The sequence below is a fragment of the Postia placenta genome (genome assembly GCF_002117355.1).
Source record: "Postia placenta MAD-698-R-SB12 unplaced genomic scaffold POSPLAscaffold_10, whole genome shotgun sequence".
NCBI lineage: Eukaryota > Fungi > Basidiomycota > Agaricomycetes > Polyporales > Adustoporiaceae > Rhodonia > Rhodonia placenta.
The window spans coordinates 1201661-1216886 of NW_020169841.1; the positions used below are offsets into that span (position 1 = coordinate 1201661).

Below are 15226 nucleotides of genomic sequence, written 5' to 3' on the forward strand. Positions count from 1 at the left end.
CAGCGTACAGATCTCGGGGGCATCCACGAAAGTAGTCATACTTGCTCGGCATCCTCTAAGGCAGCTAGCCACTGACGTTTTCCTGCCTTTGCAGCACTGCGGTTCGACCAGAGGACATGGTTTTTGGGGTCGACATTGATGGCTTGGGTGAAGAAGTCGATGGCCTTGTCGTAGTCCCTTGCCTGGAAGGCCTTGTTGCCCTGTTCTTTCAATGCGTCGGCCATGAGTAGGTGGGGGACGGGATACAAGTTACACACTGAGATCTGGTTGCGTGTGCGAAGCTGGCCAGACTTTATGGATGGATGCTTGTAAATACCCTTCACTCACTCCCTCGAAGTTTCGAGAACTTGCCTTTCTAGCTCCGTCTTGTTCAATCTAATCTAATCGGACTCGCTGATTTCAATACATACATATGCACTGTTTCAATAATACATGAGCACATCTTGAGTCTTGTGTAAAGCTATACAGTCTCTCAATAAAATAGGGCCCCTTTCCCTACACGGCCAGCCCATGGGCTTAAACCCAGTTTAACCGCCGAGTTTTTGCACTGGGCTTAGAGTGCTTTAAGCCCCGCGCAAAAGTGGACCGTTTCAGCGCAGTGCAACCGTTTTGGCGGTTGAACGGGGGTTAAACCTCGCTCAACCCCAGGACATATCGTATCTCGTATCATGTGATGCACAGCTAACTTCACGTGATGCACAAGCGCTTGTCTCGTTTCATTGCAGGCCCTGCCGCACATTTGATCGCACGAAAACATCCAGCAGAATTGCTTGTATCGCTCAATCCACATGTACATAGAGTCTATTAGTATAATATGAGACTCTCCTTGTCCCTCGCATACTGGCCCTTGCCCCGCTGTTGACTGCATGAAGATATCATGTTGGAACAACAGTGCGAACGGCGATGGGGCGTGTTTGTCCACGGGTGAAGCGATGCCCGTAAGGGACAATTGCGTACTGTACATACATCGTGCGCGGTCGTTATATACTACGATAGGGGCCTCCGGCCCCCGGCTACTCGTGCACCCGAGCTTTCGAGCTCGTTTCTGACCACGCAGGTTTGCGCATTTCAACATATCATTATACTTGCCCATCACCCTCCACCCCATTTTATCTGCGTGCACTATCAGGCGAGTGTATAGAGGAGTAGTAATAAACAGACATACTCACCTTACTGAAACATTGCATATAGGTCTGTTGAAACAAATGACCCTGATGTCATGGCCATGCCCACAGGGCCACACACGTCAGTAGCTGCTGACACACTCGACCTCGCAGCAACCATAGAATGAGTCTGATTCCCCAGTGCAGCAGGTGCAAAATGTGCGGTGTCATGATCAATAGTGTCCTTGACATAGCTGGAATCCACTTGTTATTGGGGTAATTGAACAACAGGAATGTTCACAACTCACTCTTTCCAACCTCCGCCCATTAGATTCACACCTCGCGCTGTGACCTCGGTCTTGAACCATAGATCCACTTGGCTCCAGAAGTCATCACCACCCACCAGACACCTGCCACACGGGGTTTGCGACCTGTGACCGTGCGCTGATGCTTCCTTGGGGGGGTGTTCTCATTAGTCTCCGCATAGGTGATGTCCTCCTCTTCAACCTCAACCACGTTGAGTAACTCGGGGTGTTCTATGGCAAACCGCCGCTGATACATCTATGTCAGCAGATGGAACAAACTCATATGCCTAGACGATTTACCAACAAAGTCAAATGTATTGTATATCCGTGTTCTTGCTGCACATCAACTTCCCCTCGTTTAAACTTATGCAGGATATCATAAACAAATCGAGTTAATGTGACGGCTGAGTGGCCAACCACTCCATTCCATAGCTGAGCCCCCACACAAGTGCTGTTAGCCAGATATCCCTTAGTTGACATGATATATCACTCACATCTTCGCGCAGAGTATTCTGCACGTTTGAGCATACATGCCAAACGTGCATGGCCAAAATCTTTTCACGAGCAGGGTTACTGAAGACATTTGTCAGCAGCAATGCGGCCTGATCATCATGGAGTAAAGTCTATTATATAGCAAACATTAACACCTGTTCATCCATAAGATATATACTCACTTCGAGTTCAATATGATATAATTTGAAGTTGGTGCATGTAGGTGCAATTATAAGGTCCATGGCCCTAGAGCAAATGTTTGCCTGCATGTTTCTGAGTAGGCAGTCTACGTAGTCATTGAATAGACACTCACCTTTTGCTCTGGCATTAAAACAAAGGTCATTTCCAGCCGAATGCGCATGTCAGCCATAAGGCTTGCAAGATCGTGCACTTTGACCTTCTCAGCAGCACATTGGTGTTCACTAATATCACTTTGAATGGTCGCAAGTATATACATCCTCGTGATGATGTCGGCCTTGCTGAGATCACCATCCATCATAGCCAGCTGGCATATAAGATGAGACCCAAAACAATTCTGAGTGTGATCGCAGCTAAGGTGATTGTGTGCTTACTGCAACAAACCCGTGAAGCCTTTTATGGTCTATTTCCTCAAGCCCCATGTCCTGCACAACACGATCAATAGCTAAAGGGCTAATCAACGGAGGCATGGGTGAAATTGAATGTGTCTGGCTTTGTGATACTGGGGCGATGTTTGGATTGACGTTGACACCTGTCATCCCATCTGGGAGTATTTCTCCTCAAGTGGTGAGTGTGTTTGACCCGTCAGGAGCACTCAGTGGTTGAGAAAATGCTGAAAAAGTTGGAGGCAAGCTGAAATTGAACATACCAGTCACCATGACTGGCAGATTGTGATGTAGCTTTGTTCTGTCTGACATTCTGCTGGCAAAGAGCAGACTGGCTTGTTGTTGATCACGTGGGTGGCTGGGTGCAAGGGCTCGATCACGCACCTTTGGCTTGTTTGACAGCCACTTTAAAGTCTCCAGGCGAGCAGGTGTTGACTGACCTGCTATTATGAAGAGGCCCGCGACTTCTCAGTGCTATGACCCAGAAAAGTATGTGGTGCACACTATGTCTCGGTGTCATCAGTCATTTTAACACATCTGGCCTTCAGTCGGCCAGTGACAGCCATTCACCAACGTGGCAAGTGGCTTGCAGTCCTGAAAACAGAAAACCTGAAATTAACTACAGGGTAAAACCACTTCAGACTCACTATACATTGAGTTTTGCGCCCCTGACATCATCTACTATTCAGCCTGTTTGTCAGAGGTGCACTGGATAGTCAGATAACAGGCACACAGTATGTCCAGGGTCTCACCAATGACAATCACAGCTCGCACCTCTTCAAAATGTGCAAGCAGGACCTCATGCAAGTCAGCAACAGTGTGGGCATCCCGTCAAAAGAAAAGAAAGATAGACCCCAGGGTTCCTGTGCCAGTGAGTGTATAGGCATGTCATCAAAGTAATATAGGCAACTTATGTATCAAGAAGACATACCAGTACCTCCTCCACAATTGAGCATAGAAGAAGCACATCAATCTGGCAGTGAGAGTGAGCCTGCACTGATGCATGCCGCTGACTCTCATCATCATGCAAGCTGGCCGCTGGTCATGTATGAGGCTTGGGTTATAATGGCAATACGCACCGGGAGAGACAGCAGGCTTGATGGAGTCTACAAGCAGCTCTTGCAGGTGGAGAACGAGCTTGATGTTGTTCGGAGAGAGTATCAGACACTGGAAGGATGGTGTGACACATTGGTTGCCACTCTCATACAGCACAACATTACGGTGCCAGAGTATCCTCCAAGTCAGATCTACAATCTCTAGACAAGTTGTGAGGCCCACCATATTAATGCTTATGTTTTCGGAACAACATGTGGCATGCAAATGGGAGACACAAAGCATTGGGGGCTCTGCGATCACTGATCAGCATGCATTTAATATGATCACGGAATCAATATGGGGACCATGGAGGTACAATATGCTCCTCATACTGCATCTGGGCAGGCCATAAGTCAGCTCTCACAGTAACTGACCCATTGTGCACACTACAGGAGATCAGACAAGCTGCAGGCATGCTGCTGCACTATTCGGCGGTGTCATCCCAAATGAGATGAATGTCACGCTCCCACTTCCGGCGCACAATCGGACAGTATGAGGGCACCATCCACCAGGCCGGTCTCAGTATTAAGCTTGGACAATGCCCTCTTCCCCCTCCTCCCTCTGTCACGTTGGGCAACTGCACCTCTCCAGGACGTGCTGACATGCAAGCATGCAGCCATCCCAGCACGTCAGAATGCACAACCGGGAACAAGACAGCATGTGCTGTCTGGAGTCAACAATGTCTGCTGTTGCTGAATCAACCACCGCCCTTAGGCTTCTCATAGCCTAGGGGCAGCAGGATGCACGTGTTGCATCCTCACAGCGTTGTGTAGCGCCGCAAGGGTGTCATCATGCTCTTCGAGCATGTGTATTGGCGGCGTGACCTCACAGCCATCCACGGAGGTGTGTAGGCCAAGCGCAAACAGGTTCTGCTTGGACGCAAAAGCGGGGAGCGGGAGGTAAATGGGTGTGTGGGCATGCACCCGAGGCATTGGAAATTGTGTTGCACGAGATGTTCGCGGGCCTCGCAAACGAGGAGTAGGTCATGTTCATGACGACTGTTGCCACTGGTGTGTAGCTGCTGGAGGGTGTTGAGTGCAGCATGTCCGGTCTGGACGACAGCCTCTACTGTCCGCGCATGGAGGACGCATGCTATCACATGCGGGACGGTGTGTTATACAAGCCGTTGAGCCCGCGTACTCATTCACGTTCCGCATGCGCATGCTGGACGGTGCATGCAAGCCCAAGCAGCAGTGGCTCCTAATGAGACTCGGTTGCAGACGAGCATGGGAGCGGGATGTTCAAGACCACGCCACACCAGATGTTCCGGCACCATGGTGTCATCAAGGGCCTCCTCATGTCTCAAGTCTGCCACTCAGGATGTCAAGAGCATATAGTACATGCGGAGGCACTCCGTCACGTCTGCGACCCACTGGCTGCACTCGTGCTCACCCACCTTGGTTTTACAGCCTATCTCATAGTCTGAGTCCCATACATCTCTCCTCATTTATCACAGCATCCTCATGTCTTGCTTTGAGTCTCCCTTTCCATGGTGCTGGTGGCACACTTCCTGATCCTTTGAGTGCATCTGGGTCCCAGCGCTCAATGCCATAGGTGAGTTGGGCGCTCAACTTGGACATAAAATGGGGCACTCTGGGTTCCTGTTCCACCTCAGCCAATAATATTCTGACACTGTATTGATGTGATCTACATGCAGAAATAAGAACGAGGCATATACAACCTTGCGCAGCTGGGAGAAGTCGAGCCTGATTGCACACCCACCAATTGCAGCGCTCGCTAGGCCCTCAATGGCCTTCTTGAAAGTTTCCACATCTGTGAATGTGTGGCATTCTCAATAAAGAGTACAATACAGAATATGATTATCTCATTCCTGTGATGCCCCATGTTGGCTACCTGCCAGTGCTAATTATGTCGCTCACCCTACATGCTGTACTGCCATCAGCCACTGTGCTTGCCCCACAGCAAGCTGTCTCCTGTGCTCATGGCCTACCTTTTTGGCCTGCTGGAACTGGACCTCTCGTGCAGCACTTTCAGTGATGATACGCGCCACATCGAGGTCTTGTGAGGGGATGCGGAACCTCTGCACATGAACAGACGCACACATCTGAGCAGTGTTGAGCATGAGGTCCCCAGGCTCATTGTGCGATACCTTGGCATGAGTGTGTTCCGTGCATTCACATTCTTGATAAACATAACAAAATGCAGATGTCCCGCAATTGTGCTGAGCACAGTTGTGCTGAACATTGATGGTGCACAGAACATCCTTGTCCACAGCACCTTTAGTCTTTGAGCGATGCTGGAGTCTATTTGAACATACCTTGAGGCAAACCAGACCCCATTCATTAGTCAGTCTCAGGCAGGGCATGGCATAATGAATTGTGGGACCCGGACTTGCAACAGACTGTACAAGGAGTCCATCGGGTCTACCAACCAACTCGGCCGGTGATCCATGAATTTGAATGATCTCCTGGACGCTGGCGACATATGTTTGAATTGGGTTACAGGGGTTTTGAATGATCACAAAGCGATCAGGGATGCATGTGTCCCCATTTTGAAGGTAGACTTGTTTACACGTCTTCACCATCACATCAGGCGCGGATTGCAGAGAGGCGGGCAACTTCTGTCCTGTGAGAGATTGGTGAAATGGATGTGTTGGCCGCCCATCTGACACACACATTCCTGTGTTCAAGCTCAGTCCATTATGAAACATCATCTATTGTATGCCATACACTGACCATATAATGCCTCGCGCTTCTGTTCAAGGCCAAGGTATCGCCGCACAACAGTGCTGCCATCACCGTCCATCAGCAGCCGTAATCCCACACCAATTGTCTGCCATGCCTCGTGGGTGCCCACTGGGCCATCAATGCCTGCCGCAGATTGCCCATTAATTTGAAACAAACCTCTGCTCATTAAATGCCTGATATGGTTCCCTTGCGCAAATGCTTGTGCTATGTCACACGAGGGGGCCTGCCGGTTGGAGTGGATGCTTTTGGCTTGTATTACTGCATTGAATGATTCAAAAGCCTCGGTCGCAAAGAGGCTTGCAGGGCCAAATTGTCATATATGCTCGATCAGATGGAGGGAAATATGGAATTTCAGTTTGTTGAACCACCGTATAGTCCACCATGCTGCACAGAGCATGAAGTGCCATATTTCCTTATCCAAGAGTTCCTGAGTATGACATTAGCACAAAAGTAATATATATGCGCTTACATACCAAATGGGCTTCCAGGTCGGGGATATCAGGCTGCCACCAACTTGGAAAGGGCTTGCCAAGTGGCGAGACAATCTGGTGAAACCATATCATAGAGTACAAATGGACCTTCTCCTCCTGCATCAGGGTGGAACCTTGCCGATGATGCTCAAATTCCTTCCCTGGTACCATCAGTGCAAGATCAGGGTGTTACCACAGTGATGCAGGCCCTTCTTGACTGGCTTGACTTGGCATCTGCTGCTTCCGATGATCCCAACGAAGAGCGCTCGCAGTCTGAACACTCAGATGTTGCGGAGCCCCAGGATGTGCATGATAGTTCAAATGGTGTGTTTCCTCTGATGTATATTAGCATTTCCCTCTCTGAAACCAACTTGTATCTATAGCTCATGATGACCAACGGCACCCGCTTGAGCCCCCCTGCAAGCGTGCACAGTGCACGGGCAGTGAGGCAGAATCATCCTTATGGTTCCCATGGCATGATAAAATAGTAAGTGCTAATGTTACTCTCGTGGGTAAATAAGATGTACTAATATTATACATGCAACTAGACTTGCACACTTGACGTCCTAATGCATCTTCCATGGTCTGTTTTCTCACAGAGACAGCTAGACCTCTTTCTCTGGCTTCTTCGGGTTAATGATGTTGATGATGTTCCCTCTGTCAAAACGATACAAAGTTTGAACGCAGCACTCCAGAAGATGTGTGGTATCGAAACAATTCCATACAAGGGTGCTCTCAGGCACAATTACCATGTTAACAATTTAGCTCAAATTATTGCCCAGGTGAGTATTTACCATTTGAATTAGACATTTCATTAATGGCACTACAAGGAAATGTCGAATCTGCAAGTTCGGCCACACCTTCATTTCTATCCGGAGGACCAAGGTGACCGCCCATTTGCGGAAGCTCGTCAAGCATCTCGCTGGCTCAATGAGGTTCCTAATGAGCTCGTCACACCCATGGCTAGGATTCACAACCACGACTACTACATATACAAGCCAGCTATGCTTGTCAATGGGGTTGTATGCATGCCCACCTGCTGGTTTTCACGTATCCAAAAAGGGCGGCATGTTCTCCATGCTAAGTGCTGAAAGATGGAGGTCGTAAACGATGCTAACATGTGATTTTGGCATGTACAGCAGGGTGCCACATTTGAGGTCTCCGAAAAATTGTAAAAGAACAGTCCTAGTGCATAGCAGAAGACTTATGGTATACAGACTATCATAACACCCAGAGCGGAATCACTGGTCCGTGGACACTGACAGATCCATGGATTGGTAACCGGTGGCATGCAATTGCAAAAGGCCATCGAGTTGTCAGCTTTGCTATGTGGATGTATTGTGACAATACATCAGGCAATCTGTCCAAGAAGTGGAATGCACACAATAGTTTCTTGTTCACTGTGGCAGGACTACCCCGTGTTGAGGCGCAAAAGGAGTATAATGTCCACTTTCTGGCAACTTCCAATTTAGCCCCACCACTCGAAATGTTAGATGGTATCGTTGAACAATTGCAGTTTGTTGTCTTATCATATTTCTGCTCTCAACCACTGATTTGTACAACCAGGGATGCGCAAAACAATGGCATCTGGACATGGGATTGTTCCATGAATGAGCCTGTTCTCATGATTCCATTCGTGCTAGCCATGCTTGGTGATAACCTGATGCAGAGCAAATTTGCATGCCATATTGGGCTACATGGGAAGCTATTCTGTCGTGCATGCTGGGTATGTGGCAAGGATGCTGCTGGTAATGCAGATTTGGAAATAGCTCAGCCTGATGTACATGCACAATCTCCGAGTGTGGTTAGCGATGCAGAAAGTGATGTTAGTGCAGCCAGCGGAGGAAGCAATCTTGATGGGAATATGGGTGAGGGCAGCGTGTCAAGTGTCGGTGGGAAGAAGAGCAAGAGACGAGGCAAGCAAGTGTTTGAAAGTATGGGAGCCATGATACGACGAGTCACTGACTTCATCAAGGTAAGCTCAGCTGAATGGAGACATATCACATTCATAGCTCCTAACCATAATACTTCATGCCCAGCCCGGGAAGTTGTGGCACAAAGATGAAAGCATTGCTACACTACATTCCTACTTCACCAAAGCAAAAACACTCCATAGCAAAACACATGTTGCAAAGATGCGTACAGAAATGGGTGTCAAGGATTCATATCAGTTGCATTTCTTGGATAAGCTTTTTTCATCTCACAAGAACAAATGCAGCGAGACGACAAAGCAAGTGGCACTTGATCAGGCCATTGCATCATTGCTGCAGGAGATCATGAGTCCTATCTGGCGTATGAAAGGCAGATACTTGATGCTTCCTCGCTTGATTGCTTGGTTGACATGTCTGTGGAAGGCCTTGATCCGCATCAAGATACCCCAGTAGAGATTCTTCACATGGTTCTTCTGGGATTCGTGAAGTATCTCTGGTGTGATGCTGTTCAAAACCAACTCAAGAGCCAAGAAGACAAGAAAGCTCTCGTAGCCACATGGCTGACTGACCTGGACGTTTCCAGCTTGGGTCTTTCTACACTCGCTGGCCAAACACTTGTGCAGTACTCCGGTTCACTCACAGGTCGCAATTTTTGTGCAATCACTCAGACAGCTGGTGTCGAGTGTATAGGTGAGCCAGGAGCAGAATTATTGGCAGTAATGGTGGGATTAGGCAGGAATGATTGAAGGAGATGACGAAGTGCATTATCTGTAAGGTCTTGAAGCAGCTCAGATGTGTGAGGATTGGAAACAGAAGGTTCAGCCTCTGTAGATGCCACTGAAGTGTTCACCGTGGCAAGGTGTTCTGCCAGCTGTAGGTGGTATATTGAGTTTTCGTGTCTAGCAAGATGATTATATGGATGTGGGATGTTGTCTGAGCAGATCTTGCACTGCCAACGTGGATAACCACCAGCCGCATCCTCGCCAGCCTCCCACTCTACAAGTTATAAGTCATATGATCAGCTAGTGAGTACGAGTCCATTGCGCAGACTAGTTACTTGTGGGGTCAGGTGGCATGGCCATGCAGGGTATATTCTGAATAAGTAGGACTGTGTTGGCTTGTTCACACTTCTTGAGTATAATTCGTGTGCGCAACGCGCTGCAATGGAATTGATGGCGTGTATCATCTCGTGTCTGGCTCAAGTCACATGACACATGACAGATGCACACAGATTAAACAGCTGTGAGGTTAAACACTGTGCAAGTGCAAAGCTTAAGCATAGGTCAAATCAATGGAATTTTGTGAGGTTTAAGCTAATTTGGCCAGTGTGCAAATTTAAGATTTGCGCATCGGTCATCTGCAGATGATTTAAGTGCAGCTCAAAGGAACTTCTGGCCATGTAGCCTTCCATTTCCCTCACTTCGTCAGATCGCTCAGCTTGAATTATGTTGTGTGGGTAGGGCACGGCAAAAGTGGACAACACCCATTCATAGAAATGTGAGCTGCTTCAAGTTCCAATACATACATTTTTAGAACTACGTCACAAAATGAGGACAGGGTAGCATAAGGAAGAACTAAGTTAGTAACATCTTAGGCTGTTGTCTAAAACGAGCCAAATGACTACCATAGAAGGAAAGAGAGACACTGCCCATGTTCGGAGACAGGCCATGGTAAGGGTTCCTTCCCTGGCTGCAGGTGCCTATTCATCCGGATGATACACTGTGTCGTGTCTCGCATGTTTGTGTCATTATAATGTTGCCCAGCAGTGCACATTGCACTCTGTGTCACACATGCCCTCGCGGGCACATCTCCTCCATGAACAGCCTGGGTTTCTTGTGCTGTGCTGCTCAATACTACCACCTGTGTAGACATCAACATTCCAACCTGTGCCGTCACTGAGTGGCTTACCAATATTAACGGTCTCGAGGTGTGCCATATGTGTGAGTGCCGCATGAACTTTCCCAGGCATTCAAAGAGGTCTCCACTTGCTGAGGTGATGCCCAGTGGTGGAGGTCCCACAGCAACAGGCCCATGGTATGATATACCCTGCCAATGTCATAACAAATCACAGCAAAGGATGTCATGTGCACATCTGCCATCACCTACCTCTCGACTTGTATGCCCACATCGCTCTGCATTGCATCCACCATCACACCCGCATGCACGTGCTAGTCCGATCAACCTCAAGGAATTTGTGATGCCCTTCAAGTAAACTCTCATTATATTGCTGGAGAATTTATCAAACTATTCCCAGTATGTGAATGAGCGAGAAATGAAGGGCAGATCATAGCACAAAGATGGGATGGAGATGCTGGACACTTCTCTAACATGTTAATTCTGAATGGCCACATTTGGCTTATCATGAAAACATCACATGCCCACACATGACAATTACTACTAGTTTTTTTCGCCCATCCCTTCAAAGATAGGAGGTAGCATTGGCACTAATGTATGTTACATGTAGTTACATGACTGTTAGGAATTATGTCTCACGCGCTGATTTGATGCCATTCGGACCGGGCGAGCAGAGCCTCCTATATCAACCAAGTAACAGATGGTGTACGATGCCATCATCCTGCTTGCTATGATCCGTGAAACCAGGTAACTCTCAAGTTGAAGTGCACAATTTGTGAGAAGCTTGAACACTGCCTTTCTTTTCTCCCGCACGCCCGTGTCCTCAGGCCACATGATGGGTCACCAAGACATTCATGAACAAAAGTTCAGCTTCGAGGCAGTGTGAGCTGGTCCCTATGAGAATTACGAAAGGACCTCAATAAATAAACTTCAGAAACTGCTGCTTGATTGCAACCTTCCTGTCATGTCGAATGTCACAACATTTCATTAATGGTGCCTGCTTGGATTGCTGCCATGTCGGCGGCGATATCCTCATTCGCAGTTATGTAAATCTACGACAATGTTGACTCACAGTGCTTGCCATCAACTTGTGAAGAGGATATGTCACTAAAAGCAAACAAGGTGACCTAGCATTTCAAAAGACTAGCCACTGCTAGAGGGTGAGAACCTTGCTCGCCAGAAGACAGAATTTCTTTTCCAGTGATATTCGAAGAGGTAATTAATACTACATTATTGGCCTTAAAAAGCCCTTGCTAGTCTCAGAGCAAGAATTTGCCCTGAGTTGCCACGTGAACTTCGAAGGCCGCGGGCAGGCTTCATGAAACCCAATCAGACAACTAGTGATCTCAACATTGATTTGACTATGGTGCATGCAACCACCATTGCTCACCAATACTTGGCGAAGGCCCTCGTACCATGACCACAGGGATGTCGGTGTCGCAGCGACGGCAACGACTGCAAACCTCTCTCTGTCCTGCAGTACACCCGCATGACACTGATCATCTGTCACATCCGCCGCTCAGTTTCGACCCTCGAGCTACCATTATTATGCTTGTTGGCTTGTCAGGCGGTAGACTGCCAAAGGGGGGCCGAGTAGTGAGATGGCCCAAACCAGCATTCGATTTACTGGTTGCCGAGCAGCGCGCGCGCCTGAGACTTGGGGGGGGGGGGGGGCATGGGGCTTTCGGACACTGGCGATTCGACCAACTCACCGATCCCACACGATTTATCTTGATAGGACTTACGAAGCAGCTCCATGGATACTCACCGTGTTGTCCTGCCGTCGGCGCACGGCCATGCAACGGCGGGGAAGACGAAGATTCGTGCCGCGCCAACACCGAGTTTGCCGGACTCCGCAGAGGGTCGCGATCGCTCGGGTAGCCTCGAAGTACGGCAGCCCCCTGCGAAACGCGCACGTAAAGCTGTCAATTGTGAGCCATGCAGGAACAGCAAGCTCAAATGCGATAGGTATGTCGACCGTTCCATGACACCTCCTAGTGGCCGCCGAGCGGCACAGACAGTCCTCAGTGGCTCATATCTCCTCGTTCTCCTCGGAAACCGTAGGAATCGACCCTGTTCCTCATGCGTTCTTCGAGGTTAGTCCACTAAACCCAGGTACGGTTGTTCGTTCCACGGATTCACCCTCGCTGCTTATACAGGAACCACCGCACAATGCTATCAAGGCCAAGACAGTGTATCTCCGCGCCCGGAAAGCGTACCTCGGTGAGTTACACCTAGAATATATTTCGAACCCGCCCAGGTTGGTATGTTGACATCTTCCATGTCTCGTCCAGTAATCCCATTGATGCACTGGGTGAAATATCTCGGATTCGCCAATCGCTTAATGTCCTCGAGTCTCACATCAAAGAGGGTGGGAATCCCTCGGGTGCAACATCGTCGGCTTCCCTCAATAACACATTGTCCTATACGAATCGAAGTAATGACGCCTCTGTTGGACCCTATCGGGGTGATCCGTCCACCTTGAATCTCGATCACGCCATAGGAAACCTTGGTATTATTAGCACGCCCGGAAAGCTATGCCGTCCGGGTACAAGAGGCTTGTACACAGGTCCAACTTCGGCAGCGGCAAACATGGTCACAGTGGGTCCACATATGACGTTCTACCGCCATCTTCACACTGAAGGATGTATTATAGGACACAGATAAGGATGACTCGGATTCATCAGAGCCGCCTGCCTGCTCGTCGGGAAGAAGCTATGCGCAACATGCCCCTAGTTCAACCGTTTACGATGAAGACCTCGTGTCACAGCTCCCCTCAGTGGACACGGTTGACCAACTCATCGCGTACTATTTTGAGTACTGCAATTGGATGTATCATCACGTCAACCAGCCTGCATTCCTTGCGGACTGGGCCCGCTTCAAGTCAGGCGAAGACAGGAGCCGCGTCATTCTAGGAACAGTTTGCATTATCATAGCAATCACAATTCGCTACTTGTCGGTTGGTCATCCCATCATCGCAGACATGCCTGCCGCACCAGAGGTGCTCTCGACCCGCTACTACGGTGTAATGCTCAAAGTCCTCAAACGCCACCGCGAGGACGCGGAGAGCATCACACGCACATACACGATGGCGCTCGTAGAACTGCTACTCGCCCAAGCGCATTACCTGACCTTCGCCAAAGAAGACCCTGAGGACGTCTGGGCTCTGAGTGGGGAACTCGTCAGCATCGGCACGGCAATGGGCCTGCACTGTGACCCTAGTAAGACACGATACGAGCTTAGCGTTGCAGAGCGGCGGCGCTGGGCATGGTGGCATATTATGACATTCGAGCGCTGGCAGGCGTTCATGTTCGGCCGTCCGCTGCATATCGCACCACACCATTTCGATACACAGTTGCCTACATACTGTGATCCAGCGCTTGACAAGTCTGGACGGCTCTACCTCCCCAACCTAGCGTTATTTCGCCTTGGATATATCCTGGGCGACATCATGGACGACGCGGTCTCCTTCCGCGTCGTATCTTATTCCACAATACAAGAGAAGGACATGCTTCTCGAAAACTGGTACAACTCGCTGCCCACTGAGCTGCACCTCGATCACTGTACGCTTGCCCGTTGCTTGGCGAGTACGGAGATCGGTCTGCGACGAATCGCGGTGCAGAGCGTGATCCTGTCCTGTGCTTTCTATCATATCCGTTTCATGCTGCACAGACCTTACGTGAAGATCGCCCCCAGCCTGGAGACGGCTGTCAGTGCCGCCTCGGAGCTCATCACTCTATTCTCACAGGCGTTCACTGCAGAAAAAATACCTGGTCACTTCAACTGGGGAGCCTTCCACGTCTTCTCAGCATCCATGTTTTTTTCTTTCCAACTTATTACGAACCCAAACCACCCGGGCACAGGTCACTATCGCGAGCAGATCCGGAAGGCCGTTTATTTGCTCGACCGTAACAGAGCCCTCCCGGTCGCGGAGAAGGCGCTCACGATTCTGGAGACATTGGAACCTCTGTACTCCGACGAGTGGGTTGCATTATCTGCGGAGGAACGCTCGCGGAAGAAGGTGCAGGTGCTCAAGGCTGTAAAGGCGCTTGCTTTTCCCTACCAAGACCCCCCTTACGCCCGTAATGCTGCTTCTCCTAGTTATAGACCATTCACCCCAGATGCGGTCCCGATGATCCCTCAGTCTAACGATACGGAATCTGGGGGGTCGAGCACTATATCCTGGGCACCTCATCCTGGGCACTCTATAGTATCACCAACCATGCGCACTCTACTGCCGTCACACGCGTTTCATCACGCTCAGATGCACCACCAATCTACCGAGGGGACGGATTCAAGCTCTCAGCACTCAAGATCCATGCATTCGCGGGTCTCTACCGATAGTCCTCATTCTGAAGCATCACTGCAGGCGATTCGAGGCCAACGTCTCGGTAATACGTTGCCTCCACTGTCTCATTTCCCGTCCACCACGGCATCATATGGAATGCGACAATCATCCGTGATGCAGCGGCCGCTTTCGCACCATGCCCAAAGCGTCGAAGGGAACGGTGTAGCTATGCACCCTGCTGACGAGAGTTCCATGTGGGGCGCCTCCGTCGGCTTCGGTCTGGGCGAATGGGCACGGTTCCTCGACGTCGTGCAGCGCCCCGAGTGTTCAAGTAATGAGATGGAGAATTTGTCTTGATCTATCTTTGCCCCGCACCCTTGCATATAGATGACGCTC

General features: G+C 49.5%; 5 protein-coding genes across 5 annotated transcripts; 3 read left to right on the forward strand and 2 right to left on the reverse strand.

Annotated features, from left to right (window-relative positions):
• Positions 1-1092: 1092 nt before the first annotated feature.
• On the reverse strand, positions 1093-2396 carry POSPLADRAFT_1035075 (hypothetical protein; the record flags this gene model as incomplete). Its single annotated transcript, XM_024477062.1, has 9 exons — positions 1093-1122; positions 1170-1193; positions 1246-1357; positions 1412-1483; positions 1507-1664; positions 1709-1876; positions 1903-2010; positions 2083-2163; positions 2214-2396. 9 exons carry the CDS (start codon positions 2394-2396, stop codon positions 1093-1095), a joined length of 936 nt encoding a protein of 311 aa, XP_024337326.1.
• Positions 2397-3267: 871 nt separating this feature from the next.
• POSPLADRAFT_1147755 (hypothetical protein) lies at positions 3268-5005 on the forward strand (the record flags this gene model as incomplete). The annotated part of the gene is made up of 5 exons (XM_024486097.1): positions 3268-3355; positions 3410-3724; positions 4431-4486; positions 4598-4688; positions 4800-5005. 5 exons carry the CDS (start codon positions 3268-3270, stop codon positions 5003-5005), a joined length of 756 nt encoding a protein of 251 aa, XP_024337327.1.
• Positions 5006-5316: 311 nt separating this feature from the next.
• POSPLADRAFT_1147907 (hypothetical protein) lies at positions 5317-6453 on the reverse strand (the record flags this gene model as incomplete). Its single annotated transcript, XM_024486112.1, has 4 exons — positions 5317-5352; positions 5531-5689; positions 5858-6219; positions 6276-6453. 4 exons carry the CDS (start codon positions 6451-6453, stop codon positions 5317-5319), a joined length of 735 nt encoding a protein of 244 aa, XP_024337328.1.
• Positions 6454-7175: 722 nt separating this feature from the next.
• Positions 7176-9434, forward strand: POSPLADRAFT_1148718 (hypothetical protein; the record flags this gene model as incomplete). The annotated part of the gene is made up of 6 exons (XM_024486217.1): positions 7176-7244; positions 7306-7509; positions 7588-7779; positions 7947-8645; positions 8797-9049; positions 9112-9434. Coding segments are annotated over 6 exons (1740 nt in total), but the record flags the coding sequence as incomplete, so codon positions are not given.
• Positions 9435-12298: 2864 nt separating this feature from the next.
• Positions 12299-15187, forward strand: POSPLADRAFT_1147437 (hypothetical protein; the record flags this gene model as incomplete). The annotated part of the gene is made up of 6 exons (XM_024486065.1): positions 12299-12510; positions 12607-12638; positions 12702-12765; positions 12837-13016; positions 13065-13143; positions 13199-15187. The coding sequence occupies 6 exons, from the start codon at positions 12299-12301 to the stop codon at positions 15185-15187; spliced, it is 2556 nt and encodes an 851-aa protein (XP_024337330.1).
• Positions 15188-15226: the final 39 nt, after the last annotated feature.